Source organism: Penicillium expansum (genome assembly GCF_000769745.1).
Source record: "Penicillium expansum strain MD-8 chromosome Unknown contig187, whole genome shotgun sequence".
NCBI classification, from domain to species: domain Eukaryota; kingdom Fungi; phylum Ascomycota; class Eurotiomycetes; order Eurotiales; family Aspergillaceae; genus Penicillium; species Penicillium expansum.
In genome coordinates, this window is record NW_015971509.1 from 54975 (window position 1) to 71647 (window position 16673).

Below are 16673 nucleotides of genomic sequence, written 5' to 3' on the forward strand. Positions count from 1 at the left end.
GCTTCTTCACATAATTTTCAAGCATTCTCCACTTGTGTGTCCTCCAGCCCACCCTTCTCGGTATCAGTAACGTGCGCTAGAATCTCCGTCTGGTAAGGCATCTCCTGTGCGATTCGAACAGTATCGAAGACAGACTTCGACTGAACAAAGATATCATCAATCTCCTCCAATGTACGGCCCTTTGTCTCAGGGCAGAACAAGTAAAAGCAGACACAGGCAAATGCACTAATGCATGTATAAACAATGTAATACCGCCATTTGATAGTAGCGAACCCGACCGGGCTCACCTCTGCCAACACGAAGTTGAAGAGCCAGTTTGCTGCAGCCGACATGGCAGTAACCTTCGCACGAGTGCGCAGCGGTGCGATCTCCGCGGCGTACATAAATGGGACAATGAAAAGTCCAACGGGGAAGCAGAAAAGCGCTACAAAGTAGAACAAGAGTGATGCGCCAGCTGCGGATTTGTTTCCAAGGTCGCTTGACAGTCCAGCCAGACAGGCCTGGGCAACGGTCATACCGACAGCGGCAGCAATGAGCAATGGACGACGTCCGATACGATCAATGAGTAGAACAGCCACGCCTGCAGCCAAAAATTGCCAGATTTGCAGACATCCGGTGATGATTCGTGACATTGTACCTGAGTAACCCAGGTCGGACTCGAAGATAGTATCAGAATAGAAAGTGATGATGTTGACACCGGTCATCTGCGCCAGAATATTCACACCAACAGCGATAACTGTACGTTGCAGGTGACGATTCTTTGTGAGAGCAAATGGCGAAGAAGAACCAGCCGATTCGGTGTTGTCATCAATCACAAGTGACTGTCGGATAATTTCCAGCTCTTGTAGGACATGCTCGGAGTTGACAGACACATCTTCCAAGCGGGCCAGCACTTCAGCTGCCTCCTCGAGGCGGCCGACGCGTGCAAGCCAGCGAGGTGACTCGGGTAGGAGCATGATGCATCCCACAACAATGATGGCAAAGAGGCCCTGGAATGCAATAGGGAAACGCCAACTGACAGAGTTGTCGCTGACATAGTAGAGTCCGAATTCTAACCATGTTGCGAAAGCAACACCGCCGATTGCAAACCATCCCTCCAGCAGCACCATTCGTCCTCGGGCTTCTGCTCCAGATGACTCGGAGACGTACATTGGGATTGTAGCGGTGAAGCCACCGACACCGAGACCTATTCAATAACGAATTACTGGTTAGCTTAATGTAACTTGTTCGATGATAGGTTGGGGCTTTACCAGTAATGACTCTGCCAGCGATAAGCTGACCGAGTGAGAAGGGACTTGCTTGGATAGCTATACCAACTATGGCTATGCAACCGGCAAGAAAGATGGTCTTGCGACGACCAAGTCTGTCACCCAAAAAGGCGCAAGAACCTGCACCTATTGCACATCCGACTTCATAGATAGCGACCGTTGTGCCTTGTAATGGTCAACATTTCTCGTCAACTTCTAGCAACTGAGTTATTGGAGTAAATACCTTGAATTGTAGAGTTGTGAGATTTCTCACTACCGGTGGTATTCACAGTATCGATTTGAGGGAAGACGGCGATGAAAGAACCCAGTGTCAACAGCCCATTGGCAACTGCCTGATCGTAACCCTGTAATATGAATCCGACAGCGCCAATGAGACCGATGACAAGGCTCAATGGCTTGCCTCTGAGTTTAGCGGGGGCCATAGCGTTCACTCTATAGGCTTCTACTACGGGTGTTGAATGGTTTTTTGTGGGAGTTCAAAAAACTTCAGCTCGCACGCTTCCAAGGGGAAGAACATGTTAAAATCCCTCCAGAGTTACCCCGGTGTGACACCCCCACTTACTACTCCTAAAGCGAGGGGCCCCAGATTGAAGGAGAGTACAGAGTACCTAGGGCTAGGGCTAGGTATCCCCCGGACAAAGACAAGCTTACCAAGCTTCGGAGGTTCACCGAATGAGCCAACCAGCTCCTCAGATTCGATTTTGAGTGGAGCTTCGGCAGTCTGGAACTCTGGTACGCTGCGGCGCTAGTAACAGCCTCCAGGGCCCGTGCGCAATATTCATGGATGGTACATACCCGGGATACTCGGCAATTACTCCGGGATTACTTTCCAATCTGTTTATTGGCTACACGTGTCGATATCCTTGTTGAATTGGCCACATGACCATCTTTTACTCTGTATTAATACCTCACAACTCCACTTCCCCTTCTTAGCTGGGGTATGTTCGTGTGGAGGCTGGGGCGAAGTTTAGGCGGCAAGTATAGCGGTGTCCAGCATAACTCTTTTCAACTCGTGGAATATTACATCCCCCTTCTCCCTCCCCACACCCCCCTGGCTGTTTTTTATGGTCTATATGACGCAAGCTTCGCATTGCTTCGATTTTTGATGTCCTTGATTGTGGCTCTGTGAAACAAGCTGAAAATTCTTTTCCAGCTCACCCTCCCTCGTAACACGTCATCATTGCGGTGAGATCGCGATATGTTACCTGCAATGATAAGAGAAATTAATGGTCACCAGATCAAATTTCCTACTGTCTCACTACTTCTATTCCCGATGCCGGCCCGGTTTCAAATTGACTTTCGATATGTCCCCGAGATTACCGACAAGATGCAGATCTTCACCTAAACCGACAAACATCAATGCTGTCATTACTCCCCGAGGTATGCACAACCAGATAATGCATGAGAGTTCCTTCTGAAAATGGGTTGTAATTGCCAAAATTAGAAGTGATGACCCCTCGGGTCATACCTAGGTAGGTTTTCTTGTTGAAGATGAAGACCAATCGGCCCCTTGCGGCTTCTACTGCCGGCCGGTGGCCTTGTGAGATATAATGTAATCTCTCTATACTATGCAGGTCTAACTATCCCTGGGGGCCTAATATATTAGGAATTTGAGGATTTGAATCATTGTAACACATTGATCATAAGTTCATATCTCATTGGCTACACTATGAAGATGGCGCAAGAGAGAATACCGATTTCACTCTGCGGAAAACCTCCGTCTTCAAAGCCCGATACTCATTATCCGTCCGCAGAACAGCGTCACGATTCTCAATTGCCCGACGAAGAAGATAAGCCAGGCATTCACCCATACCTCCCCAAGTGGAGCATTTATAAACTTCCGGTGTTCCATCGCCATCATTCATCTGAAGCAGCGAAAAGCTAACTTCATCGGACATACCATGGAGCTGGGCGAAGCGCACAGGCACGGTAGGCAGGCCAGACATGACGCGGTACTTGTGAAGCTCGTGGGCAGCCACCACGCTCTCCTTGTTATGACTTGCCAGGAAGAGATTCACCGAGGGGAATTCACGGGTGCCCTTATCTCCAAATTCTCCAATATTCTTCCTCAGCGCCCCCTGGGCAATCATATTATATGCGTTATCGGTGTCTTCCTTCGTGTCGTGGATCAGGGACCGTTCATCCGTGGCCATGTAGGCGCCCCTCACGAGCTTGAGACCGAGAGTGAATCCATCTTCCTTTGCCACAGCGAGATGGTTGGCTAGTGTCGCCGGTGTGCTTTTGAGGTAGGCCTGGTAGGTATTGTAGATGGTGGAATAACCGTCACGATTGTATGTGCGCATGAGTTCGACAGCAACTCGTGCAATGCCTTTTTGGAAATGCTGAGACTCGGCATCGACGAGGATGCGAACCTTTCGATCTTTGGCCTTGGTGCAGACCTCATGCAGTGCATCCATCATTTGCTGCGGGGGCAGCTCTCCAGCGGCGAAAGCCTTGGTGACTTTGACGCCAGCGCCTGTCAATCTTTTAAATGATCAGTCGTCATTCTATGAAAGGGTGTGCGCCGAGTAACTTACTTGACTGCGAGGTAATCTTCTGCCTCTGTCATGTAGATGGTCTCAACCGTCCCTTCCCGCCAAGCTTCGATGCTAGGATCGATGGAAGCAGCCCCATGCTCGCTTTTCAAAGAAGCAACACCCTGTCCATGCTGTGCCTGGGTACTATGATCGAACACAGTCTCGGCGGCATATGTCAAGATCATACCGCGGAAGCCCATGTCTTTCATTTCCTTGATAGTGGTTCTGCATTCTGCTCCATTCTCTCCAGCGCAGAATTGGTTGTAGAATGTTTTCTTTAATACTCCATGCAAGAGCGGATTCCGATCCACGTCGAATAGCCAGATTCTGTTAGGCTTAGAGAGGAAGGACATCAACGAAAGCGCGGGGATGAGAAGGAATCTCTTGGACGATATCGTGGAGACCAGCAAAGACCTGAGCAAGACACGTGTCGGTAAAGCAGAGAGGGGTGGTAGTGTGGAGCTCGGAGCAGTCTTGACTTGTGCGTGTGCTTGTGCGTGTGCTTGCAATGTTGAGTTAAAGCGCAGCGTCATCGAGGTATTCACATTGCTCGTTGGCCGAGTGCATCGTGCAAGAGCCGTTAGAGGCTTTCCGGGAAGTATGGTAGCCATTTCTTTGGAATAATATTATGACTTGATCCTTCTACTCATGTCGGATTAGGCGAAGGGACCAGCTTCTTTATCCTTCAACGTTGTTCCCCTCGTATAGAGCCAGATAGCATCTCGGGCAGGCGCCCGGTGCCTTTGATAACTGATACAGCCCACCATGCGGGGTGATTATCGTTCGTGCTGGTCAGCCTCTCCACAAACAGTAATACAACCCGGAGAGCCTATTCAAGGGACTGATCCTATTGGTGATCCAGATAATTCGTTCGTGGAATGTCTGCACGGGAGACTCGCCGGTGGCGGGGTTGTTTGTCCATCTTATCAACGGTATGGCTACCGACAGCGCCGATTTGGTTTTTATCAAGTGTGACAAAGATAGACTGAATTGTGCGTTGTCATTGTCAATAGATAATATCATGTTGCTGCGTGGGTTATTGATATCCTTCAGGCGTGACAGAAACATTTATGTACAACTGGGAGAATACGCTATATATTCCGGAAAGATAGACTATCGCTTCCACACAAGAGATAAAAGATGAAAGAATGTATAACAGAGCCTAGAGTATCACTAAATTGCAATATTTTCTCGCTTTAACAAACCACAGCAATTCAGGTGACTAGTGGTCGTGACTGGCGGTCTTCGGGCATTTCTTAAACCTCATTTCCAGTCAAATTACATCATAATAACTACATTGATAATTACACTAGAAATAGCGATTTTCTCCGTCCGTTGAATAAGTAAAAGCGTTCAGGATGAAAAATTATCTCTAGTGAAATCACCCGAAAGGGGACATGCTAAGAATTTAAGACCGAATAATTCATAATGTATAGAGTACATGTATCACCAATTGACCTTGTACCTATGAATTAATCATATTATACAGCCTATTTCTTCTAATTTGAGTGTTATATGGCAAAAGACAAAGGAAGAAGATGTCCACTCCCATCACCCCTAGTCAACTATCACCAAGTAGGCAGTGTCCAATTATTGCACTTATCAGAAATAATCTTCATTTCCAACATATATAAATGTGTAATTATTATTCCTTACTTCACTATCCTCTGGCTTTCAATTCAGATTGCAGCCTACGCACGGTGCACAAGACAGCACTTTGGGACCACTAGTCCACAACTCCTTTTTGTACTTATGATATCTTTGCTGTAGAAGCGACTCCTGTGGGCATGTAACTTCAAATGAATCATTTTGAGGCCATCTAGAACTTCTTCGCCAGAGGTCTTCTCTATAACGGATGAAATCGGGAGATTAGGGTTCAACAAAGCGCGATCTTTTCCTTGAAGTAGCTATCCTTAATTTAACCTCGAGGGGTTGGTGAAGCTGATATCCAGCATACATTATATATTGTAGAACACAAGATTCTAAGGAATAATTGAGTCATAATCTGCGTTTTGCATTGGAGGAAACAGAACATCCATAACATAAAAGACAGACATTTCTATTGGATTTTGACTACTCAGTTCCAGAACCAAAACATTGCAGCTTGCTTGTATATATATCTTGTTCTTCTACCTTTCCTTTTGTTGGTTATGAAGCTCCAAGCAAGAATTGCTCGTCTTTCCCTTGTGCCCACTCGTCCTGAGCGCAACTCAATGCTCATGACAGGCACTGTATTATATACCCAGTCAAAGAGATATATCCGCCTGCCTACCTTGATGTCAACCAAGCAAGATCACACAAGCACACAAATTGGCCAAAATTCATCATAGACCCATCCAGTATATATTCGATTAAGGTGCTCCATTGGCTGAAACCTTTTCTTAATTATCCCTTAGAACATACAGGTTTATATTTGACATATATCACCTTAATACTAGATACACCAAATAACAGATCCTCTCCGTCCAAACCGACCACCGCAAAGCACACTCCTGGCAAAATAGAACAGCTCTCAGCACAGTTCGCCTCTTGCGCTGGAGTGTATTGATCTTGTCCCCGGGTACCACATCCGACCAACAAGCACAAACAACCTCTCCAAGTCCTACTTAATGACCGATGGAAAACGGATGACAAGATTTATCTCCCTCAAAAGCGTAGCCGGCGTTTCAGGGATGATAGCAGGGTTGCTGCGAAATCTGAAAAGCACCCGGCGAATGAGGAGAGACAACGGATGGTGAGTGATACCAGCCATAACTATCCCTCTTTCCACAAGTGTACGTACATGGAAATGGTATATAACACCTCACAAAATAAAGGATAGAAACCCTCATTGAAGAAGCCTATAACGAACGAATGCACCTCCTACCTTCTTCAAGCTCGTCGAGCCGAGCCCAACAATTCGATTCATGGTCCTGGGCGCGCAGTGAGTATACTTCAGCGGATTCTCCCTCGCATACCTCATCTCGCCTCAGATCTGCCATCGCTTTGTGGGGTATCCAGAAGAAGAAACTGTGATCACATACTCGAAAGCTATTCTTGATTCCGAGAATGGTCATCCGTCTGGGTTTGTTTGCTTGACCTTCGTCACTGGTCTATGATGAGATTGTTTTTCTTTTTTGAAAAAGCAAGTACTGGAACTCTACCGTATTCATTGGACGTTAAGCGTGTCAATACACTTACGTGAGTTGCTAGATATCCTTAGTAATGCTTTTTTTATCTACACAGGTGTGAACCAAGCCTACCTGGGCAATTTTCGAATAGGAGTTGATACCCATGTACTGCATGTGCATAAAAGTGTTTGACAAGATACGGGTGAGCTGCCGAGGCTTGTCGGGAGGTGGTCCCGAGCGAGACCTAGACATGCAACTGGTCAACGTTGGTTGTACAGAGTTCTTTCTGGGAATTAACAAACCATTTCGGTCTGTTTGACTGGCTTCTGGTCAAGTTGCGAGGGCATTTAGTATGTAGCGGTGTGGGTTCGGTTTACCCACGGAAGAGTCTAGCCAAATACGCAACTCCGCAAGACGATCAATTGGGAATATTGGAAGGATATCTGAAAAATGACACTAAGAAACTACTAGTCAATTTCCTACTCATCTTTCAAATATGCTAGGACGGTCCATAGTCCTAGATATATGGAAGAAAGGGAGAAAGCTGAATGATGCCCAAGAAATACCATTTGTTTGGGATAAAAGAGTAGAGATATTGTAAGTACATGCATGCAAGAGAATGCCACACCAGAAACGAGAGGCCTGATAACCCAAGCCATGTAGAGATACATAGCTGTGATTTTTAGGGCCGAAGAAAAATGCTGTGGGTCTGGACGCGTCTGCGTTGTGAGCTGGAACCGAGATAGGCGACAATAAAGTGGCCCATAGAGATTCCACGTGCCTTGGCTTAAGCATATCTTTCTATTGAGTCTGCAAATTTGGGATCTGCAGGTCTACGCATGCTACGGTGCCTGGAGGGCTCCGATGCGCGGACCGGTCAGAGGAATCCGGTTCAGTTCTGCGCCAAGCCTCATTTTGGGCATCCATACCGGGGGGATTGGGTCCGGAAGTTGGTGCGAGCCGTGGTGGCAGAGCGTTTTCAGTGATCAGCCATTATCAAACAAGGGATAGGCTACCGCGCTGCTAGGTGGGTGAAAGTCGTGTTCATTGTCGGTCAATGACTGTTATAGTAATCGAGACTATGACAGCAATGACGGATCGCAAGAGATGATATCAATTTTAAATGTAGATCGATCGGTGGGGTCTAATAACTTTGCGCCGATACCGCCGCAGGCTGGAATTGGTTAGCGATTCGTTCAAGAAGATACGGGATGCAGAAGGAGAAGATCGGCACTGTTGCACGATGCAGCAACGATCACATGGGGGGAAATCCAAAGTGGGGTTCCTTACAGGGCTGTTCAGCATGCTGTTACGCTTGTTTCGGCCCTTCTTAATGTGGTTCTTCAGGGCGGTCGAGTCCAAGGGTTTAAGAAGTTCGAAACTGCAAAGAAGTTCGCCAGAGACTGACATGATAGCGCCCCAGTTATCGAACTCGCCGCAATACTGTGAAAGTTCAGGTCAGTATGAGTCGTAGTGAAACACACAACGAAGGGCAACTTACATTGGGTGCAGAAAACACGGTCACCAAAATACGATCCTGGTAGAACTCATATCCATCCTCAACCACCATGTGAGCACGGCAAACCAGGTCGAAGTCATGACGCTGCAAAAAGTCCATGATCACCTTCTTTCCGAAGCAGTAGCTGACACCACGCTCGTTAGGTTCCCAATCTTCCTCCATGTCTGCCGGGTCACTCCACAGGAGGTCGTTCAACAGACCATAGTCCGGCACGTCCGTGGGGCGAGCAATGCCACGAATGTCGTCCATGTGCGAAAGACTAGGAGAGAGACCACCGTGGACACAGAAGATTTTACCGGCCACAATGGCAGCAATCGGGAGACAATTGAAGGTATCGATGAAGGTCTTCCAGACCTTGATGTTACAACGACGCTTGCACTCATCATAGAACCCATAAACACGGGTAACGTTGGCACACTCGTGGTTACCTCGAAGCAGGAAGAAATTTTCGGGGTACTTGAGCTTATAGCACATCAGCAGAAGAATCGTCTCCAGACTCTGCTTGCCTCGGTCGACGTAGTCACCCAGGAAAAGGTAGTTAGAAGCGGGAGGGAATCCACACATCTCGAAGAGTCGAATGAGGTCAGTATATTGGCCGTGAACGTCGCCGACAATCTTCACGGGAGCCGAAAGCTCCAGGAGAGCAGGTTGCGACAGGAAAAGCTCACGAGCGGCGGTGCAGATGGCGGTAATCTCCGCGTTCTTCAAGCAGACTGTTTTGGTGACCTTGCTAGAGTAACCAGCGTCTAGGAGTCGCGAAATCATGTCGTCCAAATCAATAGATTTCAAAGCACCCATACCCATACCGGGAGATCCCGAAGTCTCCAGGGGAGCGTTCAGGATGAAATCCAAAATGGGATTCAGTTGGTTCTCTCGCTTCATCAGAATTGATTCACCAGCGACCGCGGCAGCCCCAGTTGGGGGACCACCAGAGGGAGGACCATCTGACACATGGTCAACTTCGCCGCTCTGCTTCATCGCGTTCACATCCTTGTGGCCTCGTTGGAGGCTGGTGGAAAGCGAGGGGGACGGCGGGGGTTGGGGGGAGCCGGGTCGCGAAGCGCTCTCGGAACCAGGCGACTGCGGGAGGCCGGCATTGGAGCCAGGGCGGCTTCCAACAGACTTGAGGGATCCAGCATCGGATTTATCGGTTTGGCTCTCAGTCCGGGAGAGAGCAGTGGTGGAGCCCCGAGGGCTATCGGAGCTGCGAGCACCAGGGATTTTCGATCGGATCGAGCCGCGGAAGGAGCGGAGAGACTCTTTGGTGTCGGACTTGGAAAACGAAGGATAGGACTGCAAAGGGTCGCCCGAGGCGTTGCCCTTGGAATGCGACTGACCCATCACTACAAGGCTCGGGTAACTGCCAAGCTTGAGTTGAGAAGATCGCACGAACGATGGGAGTTCGAACTATTATGCCGAGAAACCCCTGTTGTGTTGCTGGAATGTCTTGGCCCGAGCTTCTGTAATATTACGAAAAGCTTGGAGAGGCTGTGCAAAGAATGCGTAGTGGTTTGTGCGATGACTGATTACCACTAATCCACCTGGTCGGGACCCTGAGGAACACACGGGCGGAGACAAGTGCGAGACGTTGAGCACAGTTACGAGGAAGGGCGAGGTGGGGAGGTCAAAGTGAGGATCTAGGTGGCAGACCAGACGTTTTGTGATTGATGCAGGTGGAGGTGTTTTCGAATGGTAAGAAGCTAAAGATAACAGGCGGAAGCTCCGTGAGAGGCTGAGCAAGCTCTACAGAAAGTTAGCCACTTGCACGAGACAATGCAGGTGCGGGATTGCAGGGCTGACTCCACAGAAACCCAGGTGGCATGTGGAGGTATTGGTGAGAAAAGGAAGCGAGAGAAAAGAAGCAAGGGAGGTCCTTGAATGTCGAAGGACTGGGAATGGTGGGTTTGCGGGTAAAGGAATGCGTCATTATGTACTCCGTACGGGGTTTGAACGGGTATTCCACATAATAGGTCGCAGGCAGACGCCCCGGGGGGTACAATTTACCTCAATAATAAAAAATGGTAGATATAGCAGAGAAGAGGGTGGAAGCTCCCTGCGATGAAAATAAGAAAAGAGAGGGGAAGAGGAAAGTTGGAAGGTCAAGAGAATCAAGAGAGTCAAGGCCAAAAAGGTCAAGGTAGGCAAAAGTACTCCGCCACCGCCAGTACAGCAAAATGGTACTTGACGGGTACAAAGTCGCTGCTTTTGTGGTTTCCGTTTCTTGGGCCCGGTCTCGATCGGGCTGGGTGGATTAGGTCAGCCGGATTATCTCACGGTCCGAGCTATACAAAGAACCTTGAGAGAGGCTAAGACAGTTGCCTGATAGAGGAGAAGATAAAGAGAGAGTCTAGACTCTTATATATTGAAGATTCATGAGTATTATGAGCTGATTTCTTTTTTCTTCTTAAACCAACCAAACTAGTACACATAAATTCGATGTCCCTTGTAAGGGTGTATATATCCCGCCTAATCTTTACAGCCTCACACCGCACAAATTTTTGGTAATATCTTTCTTTTCTCTCTTTAATCATGTGGAGCCTGACATTATCCCTAATATCTGAACAATTTCCTTTCCATTTTACATAGGTAAATCCTTTGGTCTTTTTCCACCTGTCTTTTACGATATCTTTCTTAACCCCCCCCCCCAACTGTTAGCGCTCGATAAGCGACGCTTTTGTCCCTACAATGTACATGCATTTACATTTACATTTAAATTTAAATTTGGGCCACCTGAAGAGACCATCCCAAAGGAATTTGTCGAGCCAGTCAGACACTAAGAAACTTTTCCCGAACCTACCCGAGCATTCGCAAGAGAGTCTATCCGGAGCTTGGACCCCGCCACCTGGATCACGTCTCCTATCAGAAGTGATAGAGATAAAAAGCGCAGCACCCACTAACTCAAGGATTCGAGACCACGTTCAGAAGCAAAATGATACATCACAAATTTATATGTTACTGCGTGGTAGAGCGTAAGCCTCCTGCATATACTTCCGACAGTGGAAGGCGGCTAGAGAATAGTACTGTCCGTTCGGAAACAACAAGATATACCCTGCCCCATGATCAGATCGCAGAAGCGGACACGAGCCACAGATAGTCTTGGTTCTGCACGAAAGCAACTACGCTGCACGCTAAGGGATCTCTGTGGCGGAGACACCGCCTTTTTGCCCCTCCATTCACCCCTTGTAAGACGAAAACGCCTGCCACAAACAATCTTCCTGTCCGATAACTTGACTGCAGACCTGCCGGCCAAGCCACCTTGGATGCTGCGACACTGCGATGCAGCTGCTGTGATCCCGGTGCCACGTTGATGAGCAGCGAGCGCCTCTGCAAGCAAGCCTCATCTTGGCAGCCCCACGCCCAACTCTCGTGGCGGAAAAGCAGGGACTAGGGTAAATGTGGGCGCAGGGCAGAAACCGGGCGCCTCCTGCGGCATATCGCGTGGGTGGGCGCAATAGGTGGTTGGCATGCTGCTTGGTGTTGTGGGGCAATAGAGCCAGGTATATCATTCGAGAATAGGATAAAGAACGGTCCCCAGGTAGGAAAATGAAGGTCTCGTGGACACGAGCCCGAGTTGGAACCAGTTTAAGGCTTACTCCAGCTCGATTTTCGTAATGTGTCGTCCTGGAATCACAATGAGGCCTATCAACCGGTGTGTCATGTTCACTTTGACAGTTGTGCTCTTTGCTTCCGACCCTTCTCCCCACTGCTTCTCCTCTGCGGCGGCTTGTACGGCAGATGTGGTGGGCATACGATATTCAAAAGAGTTGGCGAGGATGACGTTCCGGTCCTATCGAGGAATTGTCGATTAGTATCACTGACTGTATTCTATTCTATAGCAAGAAGTTCATAGGTGAATGCTTACCGCATCGGTACACTTGAATAGCCCGACGAACATCCGAGTATCTGTGGTATGGATCCGCAGTGTGCGACCCAACAGGCCTTCCAAGTATTGAACAGACTGATCGTGATCCATTGTGGTTGGTGCGTTGTTCGTGTCAGCAGTCGAAAGGCCTCCAATGTGCGGGGGAGTTGAAGTCTGAGGGTAACCGAGCTGAAAAGGATTCTGACGCAGGAAGGACAGAGTCGGATTATTCGGGGGGTTGGCAAAGTTAAGTAATTTATCTTGCGGTTTGGGATTCCCCTGGGCTTGTGGTTCAATTGAAGGAGGGATGAACGTCGGGTGGACAAACAACTTTCTTGGTGCCTGAGGCCATATAGGCTAATGACGGCATAACAGCCCTCACATTAAAAGTTACAACTTACAAAGAGCTATAGAGTGTCTAAATAATGAAGAGTCAATATGCTTAAAATACATTATCAGCTACTAGCCTGACTCTAAGCGTATATTTATGTATACAAAAGTGGTTATATCGAACTGGTTACTATTCTAGGCAAGCGATCACGATACCTCCAATATAGCACAGCACATAGGGCTGTATCAAATAATGATACACCCTTACCCAAGGCTACAAATGAAGTCAGAAGTCCCTGAAACATTGAATTAAGCCAGATATCTCACTATATATGTTAATTCCAGGTCAAAGCCCTTACTCTTTTGAGTATTCCCAGGCTTCCATAATCGTCAAAAACCGAAAAATCTCTCGGTTCCTTTCGAGAAAGGAAGAAAAGCAAGGCAACAATATAATTAGCCAGTAACGCCTTGCCCAAATAACCCAATAGGTATCACGAAATAGATGGAAAGGAAATGATAATCTCTCCTGGCATAAACACCAGCGCACGATGAAAAAGATACCGTGCAGCCAAATTACATCCAGGCCACGCCTCCTACCCAGGCCTTGGGTGCCTGATCCAACACATCGTTACCACCTCTGCAATTCATGTCCATATCCATGTCCACGTCAGCACCCATCTGATTGGATCCGGGACTGTTGCTCTCGCTCGAGCTGTCCCCGGAGCTCATCTGATTAAACGCCTGGCGACGCAGGAGATCTTCCTGGGCCAGCGCAGTCTCATTGGCTCGAGGTGCAAGTGCTTGACGGGATGGTCGGAAAGACGATGATTGCTGGGGTTTTTGTTGGAAAAATCGGTGTAATGTTTGTTGTCGGGGGTCAACGGTTTCTGTTGTTTCAAGAGTTGGCTCTGAGTCCATGGTATCCATATCGATGGCCTGGGTAGACTCTTGCTGCTTTTGGGCGGAGAAGATCCATCGTAGTGTGTTTTCTGCCAGCTGTCAGCAAGGTTGGACATTGACATGATCAAGGGAGTGCCACGAGGGCGAGGCGAGGCACTTACGGTAAATCACTTGGTCACTGGGACGATCGTCTCTGAAGCGCTTTCGTGTCCGACTGTGGAGGTGTGTGTTCCCATCGATCACCATACCCCATTCACTGGGGGCCGGAACTGACGGACTGGTCGGGAGAGCTGTGAACGAAGCTTTCCGCTTGAGTGACATTTTGAGAGTTTGATGTATTGGTGTATATAGTAAGGTGTATAGGTAGGGGGTAGCGGTAATCGCGTATAAGAAAAATTCTTAGGTGGTAATGGCAAGGGAAGAGGTGTGATGAATTGAGATAAGAACTGGACGATGCGAACACAATTGGCTGGGCGCGCCATTTCCGCGTCGCATTCCGTGAGGCTAAGCCAAAACGGGTAATATAGGTACAAATTTGCATGCTCATAACAACGTTCCACATCATAGACTCTGTGTCTTTGGATTTCTAGGAGAAGCAGACTATTTCTACTTTCAATGGATATACTTGACCTATAGATATTAATGTCGTTGCTTCAATCAGGCAACTGCCCCTAATTACGACCATTCTTTCTGTATCCAGGACTACACCTCTTCAAACATGATATACAGGGATGTACAACGAAATATTAATAAGATTTTTGTTTGACGTGACAAACAACCATTTATTTCTATGCAACTATTTGATCCGTTTACTTTCTTTGCCAATGCTATATCTTGTGTACATTATGCACAGGTACACCTAAGGTATCAAATGACATCCAGACAAGAATCGTCGGCCGCGTTTGCGGCATTGTGATATCTTTTTAGTAGGCCTTTCTAGCTAGTCTTTGAATGTATTTTTGGCTGGTTTTTTTAGATGTATGTGAAGGTGGTAAAAAGGCATAGTTTGTGTAAGCGACTTTTCTATGTATACCCTGTGATATAGAAATCCACAGTACGATGTTGACCAGAAACCCCTATAGGAGATATACATTTATTTCAGATCTTTCGTAGTATCTCTCAAGTAGATAAAATCCAATTCATTCCAATATCTTCCAATATCTTTCAATCCGCCGGCTAGAGCGCTCGGGATCCCCCGCTCCCCCACTTCTCCTCAATTGGAGAGCTTCAGCTTGTAGCTGGGCACCTGAAACAATTTCTCACATTCGACCTTGACGTTAGACTACTAACTCAAACCCTACCATGCCATCTCGACAGGCCTCTCACTCTGGGTCATGGTACTCAGATAGTGCCCGCACCCTGGCCCGTCAGCTGGATGGCTGGCTGGCGCAGGTGCCGGACACGATGGAGAAGGTCGGCTCGCTGCCAACTCCCGGAGCCAGAGTGATCATCGCACCGTATGTCTGAGACCATTCTCGTACATATTATATTATCCAGAGCCGAGCATACTAATCAACTAGACATGCGGGTTATTCATACTCGGGGCCTTGCGCAGCCTACGCATACAAGGCGTTGGATCTCTCCAAAGCGTGAGCTTATCTCCCGCTTCTCTTATGAAACTCCTCTCACCTCACACATAGAAAGCGAATCTTTATTCTGGGACCATCGCACCATGTCTCGCTCTCAACGCTGGCTCTTCCAACGCTAACTTCCTACCGTACCCCTCTATCCGATGAACCCCTCCCACTAGACACCGAGCTGATTACCCAGCTTCTCGCAACCCAGGCAACTAAACCAAATGGGGCAAAAATGAGCTTCACAACCATGTCGCGCTCGGTTGATGAAGATGAGCACAGTATCGAGATGCACCTGCCCTACATCCACCGCTTGCTCCAGCTCCAATATCCGGATTCTCCAGCCTCTAAATACCCACCTCTAGTCCCAATCATGGTCGGAAATACCTCGGCCTCGACAGAGCAAGCATTTGGGGCCCTCCTAGCCCCCTACCTGGCAGACCCAGAAAATGCCTTTGTGATAAGTTCGGATTTCTGCCACTGGGGTCTTCGATTCCGCTACACATACTATGTCCCTCAAGCCCCCAGACCAGGGCCACAACTCCCATTGTCTGGTGAGATACTTCCACAGCCTGGAATGGATGCAAGCAGCGTCCATCAGGCCGTCGAGATGGTCTCGGCTGGTCACTCGTTGCGGCAACGCGATCGTATCTCCAGCCGTGAACCTGCAATTCATGAGAGTATCTCAGCATTTGACATTGCTACCATGGCCGCCATCACCACAGGATCTGCAAAGTCTTTCCTCGACGTTATTGACCGCACGGGTAACACAGTATGCGGGCGTCATCCGATCGGGGTGATCATGGCAGCCCTGGAAGTCGTCACGGCAGATCAAGCAGCCGACCAGGAAGGACGCTTTTACTTCCTGCGGTATGAGCGTAGCTCAGATGTAGAGGAGGTTTCTGACAGCTCGGTGAGCTATGTGTCTGCCTTTGCCGTGCTTTAAGATAGTCCATCAAATGGGCTTGATGGCAGAGCTTTTCTCCTTGCTTTTAGATTGGACGATAGGCATTAGCTCTAGCGAGATCGCTAAAGTCAGGCTGGAACAAATGAGTTATGAGTACGGAGTACAGGGTATCTGAACCGCAAATTACCTAGATTTGACTTGTTTAATATACGATTTCTGATCGCGTGTCTATCCGGAGCCGTGAATGTGATGGACTGTACGGAGTAGCACTCACTTAAATCACCAGGCTAGACGCATGGCAGGATACCTTATCTTACAGCGGACACCCATCAATCGTGTTTATACCCCCTCGGGACCACCTTCCCCGAATTGCCATCGGCCGACACTCGATATCCGTCCCTGGTCTCCCGGTGTCCGGACAGGGGCATATGATAGGTCTACGCCGATACCAGGGATCTCAAATAGCACATATCCGCCCCAAGGCTTCATTTAAAATATTGTTACACCGCTACTCCCATACAGGCATGTGGAGATAGGAGATCGTGTTGAGAGACGAGGATCTAGAGTGGGGTCTTTAGAGCCGGGAACTCGGAGTTTTTCCTCTTTGTTACTCACCAATAACAAAGAAGAAGATCTTAGATTGATAGTAAATGTCCGAGATGGACT

The 16673-nt window shown here is 48.2% G+C and overlaps 5 protein-coding genes across 5 annotated transcripts; 1 reads left to right on the forward strand and 4 right to left on the reverse strand.

The window, feature by feature from the left end:
- Window positions 1-17: 17 nt before the first annotated feature.
- Window positions 18-1690, reverse strand: PEX2_056050 (Major facilitator superfamily domain, general substrate transporter; the record flags this gene model as incomplete). Its single annotated transcript, XM_016742879.1, has 2 exons — window positions 18-1186; window positions 1492-1690. 2 exons carry the CDS (start codon window positions 1688-1690, stop codon window positions 18-20), a joined length of 1368 nt encoding a protein of 455 aa, XP_016593408.1.
- A 1245-nt stretch (window positions 1691-2935) lies between these two features.
- PEX2_056060 (proline dehydrogenase family protein) lies at window positions 2936-4416 on the reverse strand (the record flags this gene model as incomplete). Its single annotated transcript, XM_016742880.1, has 2 exons — window positions 2936-3752; window positions 3806-4416. 2 exons carry the CDS (start codon window positions 4414-4416, stop codon window positions 2936-2938), a joined length of 1428 nt encoding a protein of 475 aa, XP_016593409.1.
- Window positions 4417-8059: 3643 nt separating this feature from the next.
- On the reverse strand, window positions 8060-9775 carry phzA (putative serine/threonine protein phosphatase; the record flags this gene model as incomplete). Its single annotated transcript, XM_016742881.1, has 3 exons — window positions 8060-8089; window positions 8206-8358; window positions 8417-9775. The coding sequence occupies 3 exons, from the start codon at window positions 9773-9775 to the stop codon at window positions 8060-8062; spliced, it is 1542 nt and encodes a 513-aa protein (XP_016593410.1).
- Window positions 9776-12023: 2248 nt separating this feature from the next.
- On the reverse strand, window positions 12024-13847 carry PEX2_056080 (uncharacterized protein; the record flags this gene model as incomplete). The annotated part of the gene is made up of 4 exons (XM_016742882.1): window positions 12024-12221; window positions 12297-12653; window positions 13224-13615; window positions 13688-13847. The coding sequence occupies 4 exons, from the start codon at window positions 13845-13847 to the stop codon at window positions 12024-12026; spliced, it is 1107 nt and encodes a 368-aa protein (XP_016593411.1).
- Window positions 13848-14828: 981 nt separating this feature from the next.
- PEX2_056090 (protein MEMO1) lies at window positions 14829-16046 on the forward strand (the record flags this gene model as incomplete). The annotated part of the gene is made up of 3 exons (XM_016742883.1): window positions 14829-14983; window positions 15047-15115; window positions 15167-16046. 3 exons carry the CDS (start codon window positions 14829-14831, stop codon window positions 16044-16046), a joined length of 1104 nt encoding a protein of 367 aa, XP_016593412.1.
- Between the last annotated feature and the right edge of the window lie 627 nt (window positions 16047-16673).